The 26,448-nt window shown below is 26.7% G+C and overlaps 1 protein-coding gene across 4 annotated transcripts in view; it reads right to left on the bottom strand.

The window, feature by feature from the left end:
- Positions 1 to 245: 245 nt before the first annotated feature.
- Positions 246 to 26,448, bottom strand: part of LOC136084058 (uncharacterized) — a 148,108-nt gene continuing 121,905 nt past the window's right edge. For 3 of the 4 annotated variants that reach the window (XM_065804148.1, XM_065804149.1, XM_065804147.1), the window contains 11 exons: positions 25,197 to 25,563; positions 20,897 to 21,056; positions 20,582 to 20,802; positions 12,672 to 12,783; positions 12,237 to 12,559; positions 9,089 to 9,284; positions 7,062 to 7,697; positions 6,677 to 6,955; positions 1,571 to 1,840; positions 667 to 807; positions 247 to 584 (listed from right to left, as the gene is read on the bottom strand). In XM_065804148.1, coding sequence (XP_065660220.1) covers positions 379 to 584; positions 667 to 807; positions 1,571 to 1,840; positions 6,677 to 6,955; positions 7,062 to 7,697; positions 9,089 to 9,284; positions 12,237 to 12,559; positions 12,672 to 12,783; positions 20,582 to 20,802; positions 20,897 to 21,056; positions 25,197 to 25,563 — 2,911 coding nt within the window. In that variant the 3' untranslated portion in view covers positions 247 to 378. Of the gene's footprint in view, positions 585 to 666; positions 808 to 1,570; positions 1,841 to 6,676; positions 6,956 to 7,061; positions 7,698 to 9,088; positions 9,285 to 12,236; positions 12,560 to 12,671; positions 12,784 to 20,581; positions 20,803 to 20,896; positions 21,057 to 25,196; positions 25,564 to 26,448 lie in introns of all 4 variants that reach the window. The other variant, XM_065804150.1, reaches the window with a different exon arrangement.

The raw sequence follows: 26,448 nt of genomic DNA on the forward strand, positions 1-26,448 counted from the left end.
TGCAAACGTATGATGAATAAACAATATTAACAAATCAACAAAACGAAGTTTACTCAGGATTATTTGAGCCCCTGAGATGCATAGTGGTATAAGTCACTCATATCTAGTTTGGTATAAGTCTGACTAATATCACTATGGCTGTGAACAAAAACAGCTGTTTAGTGAGGGCATAACAAAAAAACAGTTCCAGCATCATTATCGATATCATTAAACTTATACCACTCTGCCATGTAATAGAATAAACAAAATGCTAACCATTGGTGGCAATAACTCAAAATATTAAAAAAAGTGACTTATACCACTATGCATCTCATGGGCTCATTTCATATAAAATTTTTGTTGCCGATTCTATGATTTAGAACTGAATTTGATTGTTCTTTAATCGTTAATGTCAAAATAAATAACTTCGTTTTTTTTATTTGTTGATTCGTAGACAAAGTTCATACAGTTGATGAATTTATCAATTGATTCGTTTGGGGTAAGATTGGATTCTTTCACTTGTAATAAATAGTCATACTTGGAAAGTTTTGAAATACGATCATTGATTGAGCTACTTACTTCAGTTGAGTGAATCGTTTTGCTCACTAAACATTAAGAAAATATTGCTAATTAAAAAATGGATTTTAAAAAAAACCACCGTAAAAAAAAAGATAGTACAAAAGATACCTTCGTTAAACTCAAAAGTTTGACTTTTTCTCAACTTTTTTTCCAATGATATCGGTAAACAATCATTGCTTTCTGATTTTTTAATATTGTGATATTGGTTGTTTGTAATTGCTTGCTTCGAATCATGTAATCCGAGCCAGTCTAAAATGTAATAAATATTAAAACCGTTTAAAAGTAATTTTAGCACAAATTTTAAATCTAGCTATCATCATTACTTAAGAAAAAAAACACCGTTTGCAATGAGAGGAGCAATGTGAAAAATTATTTCGCAAGAAATAAAAAACCAAATAGATCAGGAATAATACAATTTTTTCAATTTTTAAAAATTGTATGCTATATTTAAATTCAAACTGTATCCAATTATTTATAACTTTTAACTTTTAAAACGCATTGCAACAAATTGATTTGGTAATATATTCTAACAAAACATTTTGTAATAAATAGTTTTTAAAAAAAACCAAAATTGTAACAAAATTATATCTTTATTCGTGTTTATCAACTCATTTACTATCATTTTTTGTTATTTAACTTTCCTTAAAACAATATTTTGAATTAAAATTGCTAAAACATTAATACAAAGGAGAAACTTGTTTTTGCCTTTTTTGAATAATTGTTAGGATTTATTGATGAGCATATAATCTAGAAAAATAAATACATTTTAAGTCATTTATACCAGCAAATTTTTGTGTCATTTTTAATGATGACATTATTTTTAATAATGACATTATTTTTAATGATGACACTATTTTAAATGAAGACAATATTTTTAATGATGGCATTATTTTAAACAAGCTAAGTTAAAATTAAAATATAAATTTGATTTAAAAAAATAATAATAATAAAAAAACAAACAACTAATTGATTTAAATTGAATTGTAAAATTAAAACAATTTTAAACAAAAACCTTTAAATTGCGCAATCATAAAATCAACAATCTCATAATCGTTAGTCTGGAACTGAAGATCTGCACGAACTGCAGTGAATGCATCATTTAAGATTGATATAAAAATGTTCATAACAACCCAAATTACAATGGCATTAAATCCAAAAAAGAAGATTGGTCCAAGAACAGAATTAGCATTTTCAAACAGTCTGTAACTAAACTTTCCCAATAATAGTGAAATGATGGAGGCTAATGCTTTAAAGTAGGTTTGGTATCCGTCTAGCAAAGGGCCTGATAAAAAAAATCATTTCAACTTTATTTTACAAAGAAATTTACAAGAAATATAAAAAACGCTTTTAAAAATAGTAAGTTTTATTTGGCAATGAAAACAATAAACAGGCTAATGAATTCCATTAATGGAATTAATTTCAAACACTAATAAGCTGATCCAAGATATTGATTGCATTGGCAAAATAAATTTCTGAGATTTTATATTATAAACAAACATTTTTCTTAAACTTGAAGGCATTGTGCCTCGACATTTAAGAAGCCAATTTGATTAGTTTTTAAAGTCAAAAACAAAACCTAAAACAGGTAGTGCAAAAAAGAACTTCTGCTAAAGTTGATTTAAATGAACTTATTTTTGTTCTTCTAGAAAAAAAAGCATCTTTTACTATCTCCATTAATCTGTGTCCAACCTAATCACTAATAGGATTTTTCATCAAACAAGATGCCAGATTTACCAGGATACTAAGAATGAAAGTGATAGCCGAATATCGCTTGTGTGGTTAATATAATTTGGGGTCTATTGTTAAATAGAGTTATAAAACATTTCTTTATTTTAAAACAACAAAATGTTATTTTTGGTTTTTATAATTTAAAATAAGCAAAAAATATTTTGCTGTGCTGTATTACTAGAAAATAAAATAATTTTGTTTTTTAAAAAATAAACTTTATTTCAGAGCATCCATAGTGAAAATAATTTTGACACCTAAGTGTTACTAAACATCACTTGTGTTATGGTCATGAACTTCATTCAGTAGTTTGTGAAATTCTTTACAAAAAATCAAACTTTTCAGAGGCAAAATGTATTGAAAAGGTTTAAACAGTTATAGAGGAAACAATTTTAGTGATTGTGATGAAAATGCTGAAATAATTTAACATGATGATATAATTTCATAAATTTTGACATAATGACAAGTTGTACAGGTCAACAAAAGTTTCATTCACTGATGATTAACAAATTACCATAAGTATTTCCTTTATGATTCAAAAGGTTCAAAAATTTATTCAAATTTTCGGCAAATTAAGAATGAAATCTTACAAGTGTAAATAAATACATTTTTATGAAGAACTTTAGCCGATATTGGATGTAAAAACGAGGTAGATGAGTCTTTTTACAATATAGAAAAGAAAAACATATATTGAAAGCTATGATCAATTTAAAAGAAAATTTCAATATTTCCACAGAATAATTATGTGGTAACTCATGTAATAACAATTTTGTTACCATCAATAAAAGTGAGAATAGAAAGACTCGGCAGAGGTAACGCTACTCTACACATGGATTGCATATTGACATTTATTTTTTTTTGCTTGAAAAAAATAATTTTATTGCTGCTTTCATCAATGCAGCTGAGGATTGAAGAACGCAAAAATATCAATTACATGACTAACTCTAATTTTTAAATGACCCATCCACTTATAATCACAAATAAAGTTATCAATTCAAAGTTAATCTTACCATCCAAGGTTAAACCAAGCTGTACAAAAAGTCATAATAATAAAACCAGAATTTGTTTAAAACCTCAACCAGTTACTGCTACACGTTATTAGACAAAAATAGTTTGACACTTAAAGAAAAGTTGGGTGCAACAATAAGTAATGCCAAAGGAATAAAAACAGAACCTCTTAAAAACATTTGCAACTTAAAAAATCTCATAAATGAACTTAACATTTTGGAGGCAACTGGGAAGCGAAACTAAAGTTTAGATAACACTCAGAATTAATTACCATCAAACTAACATCAATTAAATCAAAGAGCTTTTTCTGCGGTGAGACTATTTATGGAAAAAATTTGCCATGGTGAAGTGATAAAACAATAAACTAACTTTTTAAAATTTTTTAAATTAAAAAACAATTCAGAGTAGTCTGCTAATAAAAATTTGTGCTAAAAATTGCTTGCTTGTTATTAAATTTAAGTTATGGTTTTAGATTAAAAAAAGAATCCCAGGGGAAATGGAAAATTTACTGGAAATGAGAAACCAAAACTAATAATCACAAGCCTTTTTCTAACAAAAGTACTTGCTATTACAAGTAGAGATAATTCATAAACATACTTTAGTTTTCATGTTTCTTATGTCTTGGCTCATAACTTTTATTTTACTATGCTATTATATTAAATAAGTTATATATATATATATATATATATATATATATATATATATATATATATATATATATATATACACATATATATTTAAACAACTTTAAAAAATATTCTACACAATAGAGTGCTCAATGTTCTTAAAATATACTTGATATATACATATTGATATATACATGATATACACTTGATATATACATATATATATCAAGTGAAATATCAGTTAAATGGTGTTGAATTAAACTTTGAAGTGGTTTTTTAAATAAAATTTTAATAGAACTAAATGGATAAGGTATCTTTATTTAAGTAGAAAGAAAAACCACAAAATTCTAAATTCATTAACAAATATTATATATTATTTAGTTTATTAGTAATTATTTATATATATATATATATATATATATATATATATATATATATATATATATATATATATACATATATATACATATATATATATATATATATATATATATATATATATATATATATACACACACACACATGATTTGAATAAGAAAACTCATATATACTAGCTGCCCGTACCTGTAAAAAATGGGTCTTGGTAAATCTATTCCACACAACTAATTTTATACATATTCCTTGCTTCAATATTTTTTAGTAAGCAGTAAAAAATAATTATATATATATATATATATATATATATATATGATTTTTCTAATTCAAACAACAACCATTTATTTTCCTTTTTAAGTAACACAAAAATATAATAATAATAATATGATAATAAAAAAAAATCACAATTCTATTGATTTTAGCAAGTAAAAATAATTGATTAATAAAAAATATATAATAATAATAATATAAAATAAGATATTAATGAGTAACTTATTTATGAGTATTTAATAATAATAACTAAATGATTGATAAGGATGGTATCACTCAAACAGGATCCTGATCAGAGGAGTGACAACAGCTTTTGAATATAATATAATTAATGATAAGCATACACATAGAACATACATAAACTAAATAAACATTTAAAAATCATACTTTGATGATAATAATAAAAAATAAACAAACAAGAAGTTAATGATAATAGTTGTAGTAATCATAATTAAAAAAATAGTATATTTAAAAAAAATATTTAAAAAATAGTATATTATAAAAAGATATTATAAAGTATTATAAAAATAATATATTTAAAAAATAGTATATTATAAAAAGAGTATATTTTAAATATTAAGTAAAATCGTGTCAATAAGTAAGAACAAAATTTTTCTCAGAATTTTTTTAAACTGATTTTGTTTAAGACTAATAAAAGACAATAAAAGTGTTTAAAGTTGTAGTTTTCTGAACTCATTCACTATGCATACAAGACTCTTGTTCCATTTATAAATGCACTGATAGACAACAGAATGCTTACCATACTTCTAAGTTTTAAAAAATGGTACAATAAGTTTTCCATTATATGTTTCTAATAGAGTATGTATGTATTATTCTACTTTCTGTAAAAAAAAGTCTGTTAAAGAAGAGAGCAAATTTTTATTAAGAGAGTCAAAAACAAAAAGAAGATTAGCAAATTTTACAAGCGCTGGAAAGGTTGGAATTTTTAGTATTTTGAAAGATTCTGATGTTTCTGACTTAAAAAGGTTGGAAGTTTATAATTCTTATGGATTGACATTGAGAAGACATCAATTTTTTTATGTGTTAGTTGCCATTTTGACCCCAAATTTGACAACAATAACTAAGATGTGATAAAAATAATACACAGTAGATATTCTTTAGTATGAACTTATCCCCATAATGACGAATTATTGAAAGTGCGCCGTTAGCTCAAGTTAGTTTCTTGCATAGCTCATCAATATGAAAATTCCACAAGAGATTGAAGTCAATCAAAACACCGAAATATTTAATAAATTTTGTAGGATATAACTGTTTATTATTAATTTTGATTTAAATTTTAGAACTGTTGTTTAGATTGTGTTTTTATCTAGAAGATGAAAAATAGATTATTTCAGTTTTTTTTGCGTTAAGACATGTTAGGTTAGCATTTAACCAGTAAACAATACCTTTTAAATTTGAATTGATGTTTTTACATAGAGAATTGATTGATTTGTTGATATGCAATAGGTTTGTGTCATCAGCAAAGAAAAAGAATTGACGAGAAGCAAATAGAGTTGTTTATGTCATTAACATAATTTAAGAACAAAAGAGGACCAAGAACAGACATTGAGGAACACCGCACGCAACAGATTTATTAGTAGAATTATAATCATTAATACTAAGAAATTGTTTTCAATCTGTAAGATAAGATCAAAACCAGTCACTTACAACACCACAAATACTATAGTGTTCTAATTTAGAAATCAAAATGTTAAACAGAGACTGAAAACTCTTGATGCTGGGTTTCATGGTTTGCATTGTTTAATAGTTTTCCATTTAATAAAAGGTGTTAAGTTTTTTTCTTTTCGTTGCCATACTTTCTTAGATAACTCCTTAACATTCTTAATTGCATATATTTATATACATATATTATATGTATATAAATATATGTGTGTATATATGTATATATATATATATATATATATATATATATATATATATATATATATATATATATATATATATATGTATATATATATATATGCATACATACATACATACATATATACATATACTAAGCATTTCGATCAACAAAAAATACTTAGATATTAGTTAACATTTATTATCATTAAATAATCAAAACAAATTACATATACAAATATATAAACTTTTACCAAACACAATGCTGGATGTAGATACAACAGAACACAAAATAATAGAAAAGATTATCGCAAACATTGATAAAGGATACCATGCAACTCTTAAAGTTGAAGATAGCATTGAGACACGTTGATTAAACCGCAAGAGTTTAATGAACTTTAAAGTTACAAAAAAAACAATGAGTGATACAATGTAAACATATGTCAGATCCCAGTATGAAGCAAACTGAAAATTAATAAAGGACTGTGGTTTTTTATACGGTATCCTTTGTAACAAAACCTTAGCCAGATGATCTTAAAGAACAATTTATTATTTTTAATATTTTTTAAATCAACAGAGCAAAATAAAAATTTCATAAAAAAAATTAACTTACTTTGTTTAAAAAAAAAAAAAAAATACCTTTAAAAAAGAAAAACCCAACAGCTACAAGTGATAACAGTATCAATGCAACCTCCACTAAGTTCCAAAACTCAAGAAAATATTTACAACCAGTTCTATATAAAAAACGACATTCTCTGAAAGAAAACAATATGGTTATTAGGATAAAAAGAATATGGGAACCCAACATAATTTTTGATCCTGTCACGGATGCATACAGCTTAAATGTAAGTACAGAAAAATTAGGAACAGCTCCGCCAGAAGCAGGGAACTCCAAGGCCATTGTAACCATGCTAAAATAATTAGTGGCAGGGTTAAACAAAGCAAACTCAATTATTACAGCTCGTGTTTGTCTATCAATCCATCTGAATTTCTTTACTTGGTTTAGTATAGCCTGATTTTTCCATTTTGGGAAAATTTCTACTACATATCCTCCACCATAATAAGTTTCTAAACCTGCTGCATATGGATACCCATCAAGTTCTTGCCAAGTTTGATAACTCCAAGGCATTGTTGTTGGATTATTGGGAGAATTATACAACTTTGGAATTGTCCAATTTAAATCAAAACTTCTTGTTTCGTCAAAAGATATTTTATATGAAGACAAACAGTCTATTTTAATAAGCTTAGCAACTAAGTTAGCTTTCATACATGAATCTAAAAAAGAATAATAATAAAAAAGCATTATATATTTATCAAAACAAAGATTGATTATTTTTTAAAAACAAAATCATAAAAAAAAGAATGAATAACTGCTGATAATGCGTAAAGTAAAGTTTCCCGAATTTTGTGGTAGCTTTCAAAAAGGCTGATTTCATCAAAAGCTGTATAATATCATAGTGTTAACAGTGCTATGTTGCACAAAAATGGTGTGCTTGTTGACACTTCCATTGTACAATGTCAAAGACACATAAAAACTTATTTGCTACAACTTTGGGTTGATTAGCAAAAATAAAACAACCATCGATCTTATTACTAAGGATGTTTTACATAATCTTCAATTGGGATTCTTTAACAATCAAAAACATGAAAACATGAATATAACGCCAAAAAATATTATTACAAAAAAGCCATCATTAATACCAAGTTACATCAATCCTTTACAAATATTCATGGTCTTTGAAGAAACTTTTCATCCCTTGAAACATTTTAAAATTTTTTCCACAATAACCTTCAGTCAATCTGTTATTAATGACTTTATTACTCTTCACACTGAATGGTCTGGCTCAAGTACCACTGGCTTTACTGGATCTAAAGATCAAATTTTTTGTCTTCTTTAATCTCTTACTCAGCTAACTTTGTAACACATTTTCCAGCTACAACTTTAACCACTTACCTTCTCACCTTAACTTGTATCTTTGCCTGACCCCAGCTTGTGCTCAATTTGTACTTGTTCTCCTTTAGGTCGCTCCAAACATGCTATGATCTCATAAAACTTTTTATCCAGTACTTCTTCTACATCAGATTCACCCTATTATTGTGCTTCATACTATTATTTTAAGGCAGATTATTTTTGCAAATTTCTTTGTGATGGTCCTTAGGCTGATGTCTTTTGTCTCCCTGCTGAAAATTGTGTTTCCTTTACAATTTCCTAAATTCAGACAGAAATGAAAGCTTTTATATTTTCTTGTCAGTTAAGTCAAGTCCGATTATACACAATTGTATAGAATGTGCAGCTTTTTTTTGTGCAGTTATTTTTAATTGTAACCATATCTTTATCTTCTTTTATCTCTGGAGAAAAGAAATGTCTTTTTATTATTGTCTCCCAAAGATAAAGCAAAATTATTTGAAAGAACTTTTCCTCTAATTCTTGAATCTACTAGCCGCATTCTTCCATCTCAAACAGACTAGTTATTCCATCTCAAACAGACTAGTTATTAGGCATCTAAATCACACCTGCTTTAATTGCTTAATTTATTTCTCTTTTTTGCATTCCATTAATTCACAATTTAATTAGTGGTCACTTAGTGTCAATTTTGTCAACAACAACAAAAAAAATGCATTAAGTAGTACTTTTGATTAATTTTTTAAAATTATAAATAACTTACTTGACTGTACACGAACTTGTCTAATTCTAATTCCATTTACAATTTTCGAATTAAGATCATTTAAAAACAATTTTCCAGGAAAATCTTTCTTTTCTGTGTTTGAATAAAAATCACTCAAGTTATACCACTTTTCAGGAAAAACTTGAGGTATAAAAAATTCTTCCATCCATGGCCAAAAATCTTTCGATGATTGAATCTATAAATAAAAAAGTAAAAAAAAGTCAAAACAAGAAAGCATTCTACAAACAGTATACAGTTTCTGTAAGCAGCAGAATTATCACATAACTGGATTCATAGAAAGCATGAAAAAAATTCCTTAATGGTATTTTTTAATGGATTCTTTAACATAGAGCATAATTTTAAATAAAAAAGTATACTTATAAAAAGCTGTTAGAACAATGTCAAAAAAAGTCATTAATGAAGTATCAAAGATAATAATTAAAAATGAAAACTTCAGAATCTGAATAATAACAAAAAAAAAAGTCAGTTTTGGAATAATATAGAAAAAAGATGCCAATTACTCAAGTATAAAATACAAAAATAAGACCTTAAAAGAAGTTTTAAACAACTTTGGTGCTAAAAAGTATATCCTTTATTATCTTACAACAAACATTAGCTTGAAAAAATATTCTTATATAATATTGATATTATCAAATTACACTAGAAAACAAGCAGTGGATATTTTAAATTTCATTAAGTAATTCTTAAGCAGTATTTTATGCTAATTTAAAATCAAATTTCAAAAAAAAAATTAAAAAAAAAAAGGTAATTTCTGGTCAAAATGTTAAATAAATGATTTTCTTTTGCTTAAATAGGACTGTAAGCTACTAACAATAAACATAAATATTAGGGCCTGAGAATTGATTCAATTCAAATCGCAAACCAAATGTCGCTTTAATTTGAGATTTGATTTGAAAAAAATGATTTGTGTTTTTTGAATCGCTATTTATTTTGCATCATTCACAATTTTTCTGCCAATAACTCAGACTAAAAAGCTAAAAACCTTCTTCACCCACCTTTGGTTGATTGTGACAAGATTCTCATGCCACGCTTCATTTCAAGTTAGGACTTTAGGAAATTTGTCAATAGATTAGACAATACTGATGTATTTCAGCACCTACACAAGTTCCCAAAGTTGAGTTCTCAAAGATAAAAGTGAGTGTGTTTATAGGTCCAGAAATAAATAAAAAATTAAGGGTGAAGAACATTTTCAAGACATTTTAAGTGTTACTGAAAAAGATGCACGAGTGGGTCAGCCTTAACCAATACCCTTGGAAAAAAGAAATAAGCTGACTCATGAAGGTTGTACAAAAATGTGTTAGTGCATACAAAATCTTGGCTGCAATATGTCTCTGAAAACTTATTTACTTGACTTGCATCTGGAATTCATCATAGAAAACCTGGGCACAGTCAGCAACAAACATGGCAAGCACTTCCACAATGATATTTTGATGATAGAACTACACTATGAAGGCCTGTTGAGTGGAGCAATGTTAGCATTGAATGCTTCAGCAATGATTTGCCAACTCATAAGCATAGATGGAAGTCTACAGGCAAGGAGTTTAAACCATGATCATGTTTAATAAAACTTTAGACATATGTTACAGATATTACACTTCAAATTGAATCTCAGTTCATCATATAGCTATGTATATATTTGTATATATATGTTGTATATGATTTTAGTAGATGTAGCCACATTTATGTTTGTTTAACAATTCATAAATTAACTTTAAAAAAGCATACTCGAAATTAGCATGTTCAAAAACAACTAAGATTGATTATTGCATACAAAGATAAATACCAAGGCAAAAATAAAAATAATTATATTTCTGTTGTTCAGCCTAATCATCAAAAATAAACATATATCTGAAGAATGGCAAATGCTTGAAATCAACTGCTGTAAAAAATCTTATACAATTGGCATTAGAACAAGGTCTGCACACTAAAAAAACAGATGGCTTCATCCATAATTATGTCAAAATGAACATAAAAAATAAAAAAATTAAGTAGATCAATTTATACTTGAGGCCTTTTGTCAACATCTCCAGATAGTAAAAATAGTTGTTCAGAGAACAAAGGAAAATAAAAAAGATATAGATCAATCCGTTGCCCACCAAACAGAGGTACAAAAAACTAATTACTATTTTTAACACAGTGTGTTAAAGTAATGATATAAGTGATTATGATAATGTCTAGTTGTAAACCAACTGTAAGAAGTTTATCTTATATTTCCATGAAACTTATAATTTGTTTTCCATTATTAACTTCCATGAAATTAATGATGGAAAAGTTTGTAGAAAAGTATTAAACATTTAGAAAAACTTGTGTTATTTGATTTTGTAATAAACATTTTAAGTAAGAAAAATGGGATTTTTTAACTTTTAAGGCTCAATAAAAATATAAGTTAATATCTTTATATTTTATTTGCTTTATTTGCTTAACTACATAATATTCTATTCTAAGTATTAAATTCTTTAATCTTAATTACTCAATCAATTTTAATCTTAATTACTCAATCAATTTTAATTTTAATTACTCAATCAATTTTAATCTTAATTACTCAATCAATTTTAATCTTAATTACTCAATCAATTTTAATCTTAATTACTCAACCAATTTTAATTTTAATTACTCAATCAATTTTAATTTTAATTACTCAATCAATTTTAATCTTAATTACTCAATCAATTTTAATCTTAATTACTCAATCAATTTTAATTTTAAATACTCAATCAATTTTAATTTTAAATACTCAATCAATTTTAATTTTAAATACTATTTTAACTTTTTAGATTATTCAATCTTACTATTTAAAAACAATAAGTTATGATAAAAATAGACATTATTAAAGGATTGTAATGCATTAATGTATCAGCAAACTAACAAATTAATTACAAGAAATCAGGTTTCTATGTGATTGGTTTGCTCAAAAAATATTGTCATAATGGTGTTGGTTTAAGTTAACTTAGTGATAACTTGTTTTTAGTATAAGGTTTTTACTACAGTGTGTCAACAAAAATTTACATCACTCCATAATTATTATAACAATTTTTAGTGGAAAATATTTAAATAAAATTCAAAAATGTCACAAAAACAAGAATAAAAATGCTATGAAAAAAAATAAAATGTATAATATGAAATAAACCTGGTTGTAAATGTTAACATAATCTTTCGGCCGTGGAACCCCTCTAAGTACAAGGTTAAAAAGATTTTGAATGTTGCGAGTTTGCCAAAAAGCAACATTTTCCCGTGTTGAAAAACCAATCAACAATACCAAAATTGCATAAAAAGTGTACAAAACTAATTCTTGTGTTATAGCAACCATTTTTAATTTTTTAAATCTTAAATCTCTCATACTTGCTAATGATGACGAATCAAGAGGATTTATTTCAATATCTGATCTATCAAAAATAGATGCTTCATTTTTTGGTTTGTGAAGCCAATTTTCATCAAGAGCCAACATCTTACCTTTTGTTCAAAATTAATAATCAGTTTTGGAATACATTACATAGAATAGTTTTATAGACATTAGACAAAGAAGCCCAAATCAAAATCTTATTAAAATTTAAAAAAAAAATACCTTTACTTTCAAACTCATTTTCATTTTTTTCATTAGCATTTTTGATAACAAGTGCAACAAAAACAGCCAATATAAATATTTTAATTGGCTCAGTTAAAAGTATCTCTTTAGTCTAAATAAGAATAAAGAAAATTAAAAAACAGGAGAATAAATGTGTTTGTATGTATATATACAAAAATATAAACAGCAAAAACAGCAAAAGTTCCTGTACAAGATGAGAAACAAATTAGACTTAAATTTAAAATAAAATAATACTAAAAAATAATAAAAGAATACAAAAGAATACTAAAAACACACTATATATGGATGAAAACACCATACAGATAATTTTTTTAAATTATACTTTTGTATGGAACTTTTTCCGCACCCTGTATATATATATATATATATATATATATATATATATATATATATATATATATATATATATATATATATACACACAACTATATATATATATATATATATATATATATATATATATATATATGTATATATATATATATATATATATATATATATATATATATACTATATATTTATATATATATATATAAATTAGAATAAAATCACATATATATATATATATATATATATATATATATATATATATATATATATATATATATATATATATCTATATATTATTTCCAAACTTAATAGTGTTATTGCCCATTCGAGCGTGTTTGATACGGAATCCTTGGCAGCTATTGCAACTGAGGTAGCAGCAAGAAAGAGTGGAAACACTTTTTATTAAATGAAAACATGAATGGAAGTGTATGCAAATACATAAACTTACATAAACTTCAAATTATGCAATGTTAAAACTGATATAAAGTTTTACAGTTATATTTTGACTTAAAAACTGCATTGTGGCATTCTCACCTTAATTTCGATCAATAGCATTTATTTCTGTTAAAAAAACTATTATATAGTTTTTAAATTTTCTTAAGTCAGTGTGCCAGTGTGGCCGAGTGGTTAGCATGCAGAGCTTCTGAACAACAAAGCTGTGGTACGAGTCCTACCACTTTTTTTATTTTTAATCTTTCTTGATTTTTTAAAGTATGAAATAAAGCACTTTTGAAGTTTTATAAATATTATATACAAACATATGTAACAATATTATATACTTTAAGAAACGAAAAGAGTTTTAAAAAAGCTTAAATTTCAAAAAGCATCAAAAAACAGGGGGAAATTTGTTGCATATGTGTCATGGTTGAGAAATGCTGAGGAAAGTCTGAAAAAAGTTATGATCTGAAACTTAATAAAGAAAAAATTTAATTAGACAGTCCTGCTCCTCCTTTTTTCTAGACCGTAGCTAGAAAAAAGTTAAAATTTTATTTTAGGAATTAAAACTCTTTTTTGCTATACTTAATTTTTTGTAATAAATATATTTAAACAAGTGTATATGCAAATGTAAAAAACCCACTTATACAATGTTTTATTTAGGATTATATGTATTTATGCTATTGTATTTAAAAAAACTGACAAGATTGAAAACACAAAACATTTGGTCTCATCTAAGTGGAAGATATAAAACTTCAATTTTAGATTTGCCCCTCTCTTGATAATTTCTGATTGCTAAAACTACGTCATCTTCTTCTTAGACCATTATAACTGATAGACGCAGCTTTTTTGTAAATCATTGAAGCCACAATTTTTTTTGTGTATGTGACATCACTTTGAGGCAAAAAACTAGAAAAACAAACTAGAATTTGGATTTCATTTAAATTTTTTAGGAAAATTCTTCTATTAAAGATATATGGAATATATTTTAATGAGATATGCTCTAATAAAGACAAAAACTGATTATTTATTACTATTATAATAAATACAAACTCTTATTTGTGAAATGATATATCTGTACTTGTTTAATACCTTTATGTGCAATTGTATGCAACATAATTAAAACTAATAAAAAAAATGTAAGTTAAATTTAATCAAAAACTTGACGTATAAAAGTTTATTTTGCCACAAACTGAACTCAATGCGCAAAAATTTTTTGACTTAACTTTTAGATTAGTGTTTAATAGTTAGGGCTGTGTCTTTAGTTTTTAATCAAAATCATAAGAATGAAGTTTCTTTTTATTTCTATGTTTTTAAAGTCCAAGATCTTCTCAGTTCCATTTGCATAGCGTTACACACAAACATCTGTAAGTGTAAACATCTTTAGCATATGTTGAGTTTGAAGGCATTATGGATATATATGGATATATCTTGTATAATATATCTATAAAACTTTATTATTTTATTTTAAGAAATCTTTTTTTCTACATTATTTTTTGCTATATATATATAAGCAAGAATGAAAAAATTTAAAAATTTATTACGCTAAGGGGAGGAATAACCCCCCTCCTCCCCGAAACAACACTGATGAAAGCGCACTAAACCACTGGTTGGTTTGGTAAAGACCCGTATTTTACGAATCCGGAAAGCTATGATATATACATAAGGAAAAGTATAGAAAAGTTTGGTTTGGAATAGACTTACAAAGACCGGTATTTTTATGAGTCCGATCAGCTAGTATATAAATATATATTTGTATATATATAACTATATATATATATATATATAAATATATATATATATATATATATATATATATATATATATATATATATATATATATATATACATATATATATATACATATATATATATATATATATATATATATATATATATATATATATATATATATATATATATATATCCTTAAATAGTTAGTCGAAAGAGATTTTAATAGTAAAAAAGTTATTTGAATGATTTTTTTTTAACATTTAGGTGACACCAACAAGCAAGAGACAATATAATGTTGTTTAAAAGTGAAAACAATTAAAATAATGTAAAAGTACATTAAATTTTATAGTTTTAAAAAAAATCGCAATGGTAATGACTGGAAAGTTTTTTTAAATAATAGTGTTTTTGTTATTGTTTTATAATATCTTTAAAAAAATGATAGGAGTGTTCCTACATTGACTGAAAAATAAGTAAAATATGCCAGGAATAATGCTTTTTTACTGTAAAATATGCACGGAGTGTTGCTACATCAACTATCAAGTTTTCAAATTTTTCTGGTCTGGTTTATTAGCGTTCAACTTAAAAGAAACTTTTTGACAACGATGCAGGACATGTATGTGTGTGTGTGTATATATATATATATATATATATATATATATATATAATGTGCGTGTAATTGATTTGTAGAATAATGTTAACATGCAAATATGTTTAGAATAAATCATGTCTAAAAACAGAAACTGTGTTATATGAGGTGACTTATGCTTGTAATTATAACTTTTCTGTTTTAGTATCATTTGGGTACATTGTTTTATAATACAGTTTTGATATGGCATCTCGTGAAATTGCAAACAATATCTGAAAAGTACTAAATCTTTCTTACTCAAGTAAGAAAGATTGCTTACAGTCTTTGCAAAATGCAGGTTATAGCAAATCTGGTGCATACAAGGTTCTTGGATAAGCAGAGAAGATGGTGGGTGTTACTGATGATTGTAGAAACAATGGAGCTGCTAGTAAGGTCACTGGTGCTGCACTTGGAGGTCTTATACATGAATTTAACAACACAACAAACAAAAGTTTAAGAAGAGCTTCCCCAAAATACAATGTTTGCCACAAAACTGTCTTAAATACTTTGAACAGACATGATGTTTATTGTCACAAGCGAAAACCAGCACCATTTTACCATCCAGCTAAGAAAGGTGAAATTGGTGACAGCATTTAACAAAGATAGCAGGTGGACTTCCAATCATCATAATGGATGAAAAAAAATATGTAACACAGAATGATGGGGCCAAGTTTTTAAGTAAAATTTTTTTTGCTAAAGATGCCTCAACAACTCCAGAAAAGATTCGCTGCTCAGGTTGCACCAAGTTTCCCTTTAAAGTAGGTGTTTGGTATGCATTGTGTGATCATGGTGTTTCTGATTACTTTATCTGGAACCAGGGAATGGCCATTGATGCCCAAATGTACAAATTTGAATGACTTCAACGAAGACTAATCCCCTACATTGAGAAGCACTGCCCTGATAAACCTTGCATCTTTCGGCCAGACAAAGCTTCATCACATTATTCTTCAAAAATAGTTAAGTATTTAAACAACAAACAAATTCCATTTCTTTTGAAATAAAATAATCCCACCAATGTCCCTCAATGTCGAACTATCAAGCTCCTTTATGCTAAAATCAAAAGACAAGTGTTTGCTGATTCCTTTCAACCAGAGAGTGTTGATCAATTAAAATCTAGAGTATGACAAATCATGAATGAACTTGTAAAGCATGCTCCAAAAATGTGTACTAACTTTTTATCTTGGGTCCATACTCTTGTTGACATAGCTTATTGCAATGGACTATTATCTGTTGTATAATGAATATAAATCTTTTATTGGAATAAATACTTTGTCTTTTTTTCATGAGTTTTTCAAAGTTTTTTAAGAATAACAAGATTTTAAAAAAATTCTACAAATCAATCACACACATGTTATATATATATATATATATATATATATATATATATATATATATATATATATATATATATATATATATATATATATATATATATATATATATATATATATATTTATATATATGTATATAATTTTAAATGCTATTGCAGCTATCAATTGTGATTTATCAAACAAAAAAGCATCAGAAATTTATGGTTGCACATCAAATGCTTTTTTTTGCTAGTTGGTACTTTATATAATAAGATTAAAATTCATAATTCATAAAAACTAGAAAAACCAAGAATTTTTACATATGGTCAAGAACTTTTTTTTTTCACTTCTTCTTTACATCCAACAAGCTGCAAGCAACCACTATTCGAGTTGAAAGTTACTGGAAGAGAAAAGATAAAGTTTATAGAGCAAGATAATGATAAAACTAGACAAATAAGAACTTTTGGAGCACGTAGGAACAGTCACAGTAAAAAGAATGAAACTTTATTGAATGACGAGTAACACAAGAATGAATTTTTGTAAATAGCACAAAAGACACTAGCTATTTAGAGCAGTGCCCATTATAGTATTTATAGAAAAGAGAAAGAGCAGCAACATTACAACAATGTGATAATGGTTGGAAGTTGGCTGCAAGAGCAGGTTTAACTATGTTTACAATGCACTTTCGCACTTTGTCTAAAAGAAAAAGGGTAACTTAACAAAAACTTTCAAAGTCCTTATTATTTGAAGGGATCCCTAAGTGTCAAGACAAGTTGTGTTCATATCTTAAATAAAACCTAGAAAATAAGTTTAGAATTAATTCAACCAAAACAAACTATTTATTTGCTTTTTTTAATTTGAGATAATATTAAAGTTTTTTCACTGGATTTCAGTATATGAAGCAAATTTCACTTTTGAAAAATTAAAAAATGTAACTAAAATTTGATATTGTTTCTCTTAAATAACTAATTTCCTTACAAAAAACAGAGTATTTTGTTTTCACTGGCATTTTTATATTTTATTATTAACAAAAATATTATATTTTTTATTTAGATTTAAGTTGAGTAACTTTTTTTAAAAAGTAAATATGGCTGCAGGTATTTAAAAAAAAAAAAAAACTGCTGTCATATTTACTTCTCCCCGTTTAACTGAGTACTCCCAAAACTTTTCATTGTTTAAAAAATTCTGGTAATATATATTTTCATTGACATCTTTGAAAAATTCTTAGAAAGCATGCAAAAATGTTCTGTTCCTATCTTCCTCAGGAAGTGAAAGTGGTGTTTTACCATCTGAATCGTCTATTCCTGCTTATAAAAGACTTAGATAAAAAACTTAAATACTGAAACAAATACTTGGTAAACATTAAAAAACTTTTCAAACTTTTTATATATATATATATATATATATATATATATATATATATATATATATATATATATATATATATATAGACACACACACACATATGTGTGTGTGTGTGTGTGTGTGTGTGTGTGTGTGTGTATATATATATATACACACACACACGCATATATATATATATATATATATATATATATATATATATATATATATATATATATATATATATATATATATATATATATATATATATATATAAATATATAGTGCTTGTCATGTTTGAAATCTCAGCAGGACTATCTCTATGCTTTTATCACTTAACTCATCCCCCAAACTTATCTCCAAAAAAAAGCTATTAAAATAACTCAGGGTTGCCACTATAATTCTGGAATAAAATTCCTTGGTTTTCCCTGATTTTTTCAACAAAATTTTTGCTTATTTTTCCTTGATATTTTTATCATTTAAACTCAAAAAATTTAGCATTAAAACTTCAACATTAACCCCCAGACACACAATTTTTACCCCTCCAACAAATTAAATTGCTTTCCATATCAATTAGCTTTTTTGGCAGAAGAACCAAGTTAAAGTTTGCATGAAGCTTTTATTAACTTACCTGATTGAAAACTAGTTTTAAACAACCATGTATTGCATAAAGGTTGCAACTCTTGTTTTAAGAAGTTTAGGTAGCTCTTGTTGCACATGCAGTTTTTTAGATCAAGAAGTAAACTTTTCTTAAAAAAAAGTTTACCTTTTTTTTAAAAAAAGAGTAAACATTTTGCAGCCTAAGAACTGAGAGTTAAAGTATTTGTATTTAACACAAAAAACTAATATTACACTACCAGGAAACAATTTTTTTTATATAATAGGCTATTACATGATTAATTGATAGACATGTTACATGAGTTCAATGAGAAATTATTCAGTACTGCATGGAAAACATTTCTGCAAAAGTTTTATTCAATTGATCTACTAAAAAAGCTGCTTGCTTTTTGGATGTAGATTGTGCAGGCTTGAAGTAGCAGGATACTAGTTTTGACTTCTGAACATATTTTTTCTCCTCCATGTGACTTATCTGAGCTCTATGATTGATAAGTTTGATAAGTTAAATTGAGTTTAGCATGTTTTGGACTTGTTTGACTTTTTATCTGTGCTACTTAACAGCCATTTTTTAAACAATGGATTACTTGACTATTCTTCATTGAAATAAGTAGGTACTTAAAAATTTTTAAACTTTTATTTATTCTAAAAAAAGGGGAACACAAATGCAATAAGGTTTTAAAAACTTTGGAAGTCTTCACATGTTAGAGCTATTTCTACACAAAAAAACACCTTATAAATTCATTTAAATTATTAATAATGGTTCTACTCAAACCTGAATCAATGTTTTGCATAAATTTCTTGTTTGGTTTATATTGTAAATAAATGAATAAATAAAATTTTTTTTTTATAATGATCAAACAATAATCTACTTGAACTATCTTTTGAGCTATATGATTATTTAATTAGTAACCTAAAAAAATGATATTATTTACTATAAAACATTTTAAAACATTAAAATAAAATAATATAAAATTAAAAAATTTCCTGATTTTGCCTGACTTTTAATTAAATCAATCTTTCCCCCCTTTTTTCCCCTAATCATATCTAAATTTCCCTGACTTTTCCCATATTCTCTGATTTCCCTAAATGGTGGCAACCCTGTAACTTATTTCCATCATACAATGTTAGCATACAAATATAAAGCAATCACACTTATCAGCTTAAATCTCAAATTTAAAAATGTTTTCTTTAACTTCTTTACAGAAAAATATTATTTATAAATCTTTTTACAACTTATAATTAATAATCTCAGCCTCTATTTATCTCATACTGTTCTTTTTTACGGATGTGTTCTCAATGCTGGTTTAAATAAATTCTCATTGTCACTGTTATTATTATTGTTATTATAATAATAACTCTTAATTTTCACTTTATTATTTTTACTATCTATATATTTTTATTTCCATGGTAATGAATATTGCAAAATCAAACAAACCAAACCAAAAAAAAAAAAAAAAAAAAAAAAAAGCAGAAATAATGCAAGCAGTACATACAAAATCAATAGTAACACTTGTTAGCCAATTCAATGATGTTTTATTTCCAAATTTTATTCCATACCACATAACAAAAAAGCTGCAAACTAAAATGTTACTAATGCAAAGAAACCATGCAATGTATAAACACCAATATGGTAAAAACCTTTTTTTCCCATTTTTTATTGATGGTTTGTCTTTGTCTATAACAATGTGTAATGCTTCTTTGCTTGAATTTACATCTAAAAAAGAGTTGAAAAAAAGAATTTATTATATCAATAAATATGACTGTGAACTCATTCAGAAAATGCACAACAAAGTTAAAACAAGACTTACTATTGTCTTCATGTTCTAGTTGTGTATTTCTTTCATCAAAAGATGAGCTTTTGCAGGACTTTGATATTGAATTTTCAAATGGTATTATTGAACGAAAAAGTTTCAAGAACAAGAGGTGTATAGGAAACTTGATGATAGTAGAAATCAATACCACAAATATCTATTGGTAATAAATAAATTTAAACTACTTTAACTATGCATTATATTAAGTTATCGTTGTTATTCACTTCATTACCCTAAATGGATAAAGACTTTTTTATTTTTCAATCTTGTAAACTTAATTTCAAAATTTTTTTTCTGCTAACTTTGTCTTTTATTTGTTTAGTTTGTAGAAATTGCAGTTCTGGACCCTTTTTGCAAAAAAAAATGTATACTGAGTAAGCAATCTCTAGGCTCCTCTGTCACAGTTATATGGTTTTCTTGATTATTTTTCTTTCTTAAGGTGCCTATAGTCTTATCATGCATAAAAATTAAAGTTTTATCTTTTCTACCATCGACAAAAATTCTAGTGATTTCTTTCACAGTCTAAATTTTCCTTTACTTTAAAACTCTTCATAGCGCGCTATTTAAAAAAAAAACTTTCATGCTATCACAAATGGTTTATTTTTATCTTCAGCAAATTTCTGTGCCCTTATAATATCTTTCAGAAGACCATTAATGATAGCAGCAGTAGCACAAACCAAATCTGACAGAGGAAATGGAAGCATTACCAATATCATAGCACCTATATTTTTAGCACTAAACCTAATAAAAGATAAATAAAATGCATATAAACGATGTTTTACTAAATGATGATAAGTAAAACATCGTTCTGTGTTCATCGTTCTTGCAAAATATACTTTTTTAGGTAAAGGCTAGAAGAAGCAAACACCTCCTGCCTTGCGGCTCTTGGTTGAGTAAAGGTTAACTGGTTTGCTGAGAGTAATAATCAATAGATTTTATTGTGATTAGATAAAGGTAAAGAGGTTAAGGCTATCGTTCATTTTTAGAGCTTTTGATAAAGTTTGGAATGCTGGTCTTCTCCATAATTCTTCCTTTCCAATCGTAGTATAAAAGTTGTCCTCAATGGACAGCACTCTTCTTCATATCCTGTAACTTTAGGGGTTCCTCAAGGTTTAATCCTTGGCCCTACACTCTTTTTAATTTACATTAATAATACTCCATATATTCTCACATCTAAGATGTCATCGTTTGCTGATAAAACTACCATTTATTCTTGTCATGATAAGAAGCCAACACTCTCTGATTGCTCACTTCTGCTATAGCATGGGGCTTGCAGTGACTGGTAAACTTTAATTCAAATAAAACCTAATTTTTTCAGCCAATTGTTATTACAGTAATTTAGATCTTCCTATATTTATGAATAGTAATGTGCTTGATAATTCTTCTACCCTTAATCTTCTAGGATTAACTCTTACATCTAATCTTTCTTGGAAACCTTATATCAAATTCATTACAAAATCAGCATCTGCTCAGGTTGCATCTCTTTATCGAGCTCAACACTTTCATGCTCCGAGTTCTATTCTTTATCTCTATAAATCTCAAATCTGGCCTTGTACTGTTACCATATCTGGGGCGGATCTTCTAATGATGCCCTTTCTCTTTTAGACAAGGTGAAAAAACGAAATGTTAACATAGTTGGACCTGTTCTTGCAGCTAACCTCCAACCATTATCACATCATTGTAATGTTGATTCTCTTTCTCTTTTCTATTAATACTATAAAACGGCACTGCTCTAAAGAGCTAGTGTCTCTTGTGCCATCTACTAAAATTCATTTTCGTGTTACTTATCATTCAATTAAGTCTCATCCTTTTTATGTGATTGTTCCTGAGTGCTCCAAAAACTCTTATTCCTCTAGTTATTTTCCTCAAACATCAGTTCTTTGGAATTCACTTCCTTCATCATGCTTTTCTGATTCATATAATTTAAAATCTTTAAAGTTGTCTGTCAATCATTGTTTTGGTCTACAATCTTTATCTTTTTTTTAACTTCCAGTAACTTCCAACTTAATAGTGGTTGCTTTCAGCCTAGCTGGAAGTGAAAATGTTAAAAAAAAAAAAGGCTAGAGATGGTGTCTTGATAAAACACTCATGGTTTCATGGAGTCAGGTTTCCTGAACTCTGCGGTAACTCTCAGAAAGACTGATTCTATTAACAGCTGTAAAATATCAGAGAACTAACAGCGCTATATTGTACATTGATGGTGTCCCTGTTTGTACTTTTAGTGTGTAAAATAGTGAACTGAGTACTATCTGTGCTTTGAGTCAGGTTCTTTAACCAATTCAAAAATAACTAAACTGCCAAAAACTATAAAACACAACAAACCATTGTCATCACCAAGTTTTTAAAATCTATAATTCCCTAATATTTTTGGTCTTCGAAGTAACTCCGTTGAGTCTTATCTCTTGCAAAGTTCACCAGACCTATTTACTATTTGTGAGACTAATTTAGTTCAGCTGTCTCACTTGTGATCTTAGTGTTAATGGTTATCTTTCTTTAATTCATAAAGATTCTTATAGTCACATGCTTGGCCTGGGCATTTACATTCATAAGAATTCACCTATCTGTTGAGAAACTAGGTTTGAATCCACAGACTATTCTTTTATGTGCTTTCGTTTAGCACATCACTCTATTGTCTTTTTCTTTGTTCTATATCGCTCTCCTTTATCATAAAACTAAACTCTTTTTGATGTTATTTCTGATCAAATTGACCAAGCCCTTTCTCTTTATCCTTCAGCCAATATCATTGTTATTGGTGACTTTAATGCTCATCACACTGAATGACTTGGCTCTAGTGTCAGTGACTCTGCAGGTCAGTGCTCAGTTTCTCCATATTCACCCTTAGGTGCTTCTGGTCACGGTTTGATCTCTCTAAAACTATTATCTCATTCTTCCTCATCATCAGAATCTTCCTAACATTATAACTCTTATAACTACCTTAAAGCTGACTGGAACACTTTCCATGATTTTTTTTGCGATGGTCCCTGGGTAGATCTCTTTAGTCTTCCTGCTAAAAAATGTGCTTCCTACATAACTTCTTAGATTCAGGCTGGCATGGAATCTATTATTTCCTCTAAACGTTTTGAAGTCAAGCCTCACTATTCTCCATGGTTTTCTTATTATTATGCTGCTGCAATTTTGAATCGAAACCGTTAATTTCATATCTATCAGCCAAATATTTCTCAAAAAAACATACGTCTATTTACTACTGCTAAAAATCAATATAAAAAGGTTTTGTTAAATACCAAAGCCCAATATTATTAGTTCATGAAACCTCGTATTTTATCTAAAAAATTAGGCTCTTGTGACTTGTGGAGAATCTTTAATAGTAATAACAAGGGCAAACCTGTTATTCCACCTCTCTTGCATGGCTCAGGTTTTGTCACCTCGCCTAAAGGCAAGGCTGAATTGCTTGTTAAGCACTTATCATCAATATCTTCTCTTGATTCCACTAGTCGCATTCTACCTGATATAGCAAACAAACAGGTTAGTTGATTACCTAACTTACGTATCACTCCAGCTTCTGTATCCAAAATAATTTCCTGCTTAGACTCTTCTACAGTTTGTAATCTGGACAGCATAGCTATTATAGTCTTGCAGAAGTGTTCTCCGGAGCTGTAGTCTATACCTTGAAAACTATTTAACAAATCCTTATCAGAGTCTTTCTTTACATTCTGCTGGAAAGCGGCATCTGTTATCCCTATTTTCAAAAACTCTGGAAGTGATCTGATTTATCTAACTACAATCTCATTAGTTTGCTTCCTATAACAAGCAAGGTTTTTGAATTTTTAATTAACAAACACTTAATCTCTCATCTTAAAACTTACTTTCTGATCATTATTATGAATTTCGATCTTCTCATTCTACTGCTGACTTGTTAACAATGACTGTTAACAAAAGCCATTACTCTCTAATTGCTTGGCTGATTGCTTTTAACAATAAGACACTTAACTACTGCTGCATTGTCACTAATTCAACATTAAAGTTTATTTAAGTTTAGTAATAGCTCTGTTTCCAAGGTTTGTTTGGCATAATGTTTTTACATTAATAATTTACTACAGAAGTTTACTTACAGTTTAATTTTAGTCTGAAAAAATGAGCAAGAATAAAATAAATTAAGTTCAACAAATATTTGGAATTTTTAATTACAAGTAAAACTTAAACTGCTAAACTTAAAAGCTAATCATCGAGTAGAAGATATATATATATATATATATATATATATATATATATATATATATATATATATATATATATATATATATATATATATATATATGCCTAAACTTTTATGAATTACCTGTGTTTTATTGAAAAAAAAAACACTTTTATTTTCTGCTTTTGGATCTGGGTGTTCATCAACCTTTCCATAGTACATTGAGCTTACCATCATCGAAGTCAGAAGCAAAGAAACAGCAACAGTCAATCTTTGACACCTGGTAAAGGAACTTATAGGTGGACGAGCAAAAATTGAAAACCATAAATGTTCATCAGAAAGATTATTTTCTGCTTTAGATGTAAAAACATATGTAAAATTTGTAGATTCTTCAGAAGATGCAACTGGTATAATGCAGTCTAACACACATGATCCGCGATCTATGGCAATCCAACGATGACTAATGAAAAGAAACTGCTTTTCAGTTTGAAGATCAACAACCACAATGTCTCTAAATTAAAAAATTAATGCTTAAAGTAATCAAATGCTTTATGAAAATTGTAATTGTGTTAAACTTATTAGTAATAGAAACAAGCTATTTAACTAAGAGAACAACATATAAATAATAAATAAATCTTCAATTAAAAATTGTAATTAAAGATAACGCAAACAAGTAATAATTTAGGTTATTTAATCAACAGGAAAAATCAATTGTTAAATTCAAAATAACTGCTATTAACTTATTAGTAAATGTATTTGCTAACTTTTCACCAAGCAAAACAGTTTACTGTAGATATTTTTTTAATCCTTGGTTCCTGCTAAAGAGTTTTTAGTATAATCAATATATAATGGTTAAATTAGGGGAAAAAATTTTGAACAAGTCATACTTATCAGTGACAGAGAAAAACTAGTTTTCAAAAAACAAACTTGGTTGTTGTGTAAATATGTTGTATACTGCAGGCATAAATACTTATAAATAATATTAAAACATAATATATCATTTCTAATTGTGAATTTATCAAATAGTTCATAAATATAACAGGATATAAATACAAAACCAATGTCATAGCATACAGTAATAAAACCCTTTATAAACAAGGTGTGAAAAATACCATGTTCATTGAAAGTCATATATGCATTTAATTTGTTTTTCTATGCAAAAGTCTTTTTTGTAAAAACATAAAGGTTTATGTTTCAAAGTTATGGAGTGAGTTTTGATAATTTAAAAAAAAAAGAGTAGTCTACTTAACTGCAGTGACTTGTGGACCTTGGGGAGGTAAACACAATAAAAAATTAACAAAAAAAATAGATTTTTAAAAATTAACAAAAAAATAGATTATTAAATTTAATTTAAAGTTTTACTAATATTAAGCTTAATTTAAAGTTCATTATTTGA

Source organism: Hydra vulgaris, chromosome 08, assembly GCF_038396675.1.
Source record: "Hydra vulgaris chromosome 08, alternate assembly HydraT2T_AEP".
In the NCBI taxonomy this organism is placed as follows: domain Eukaryota; kingdom Metazoa; phylum Cnidaria; class Hydrozoa; order Anthoathecata; family Hydridae; genus Hydra; species Hydra vulgaris.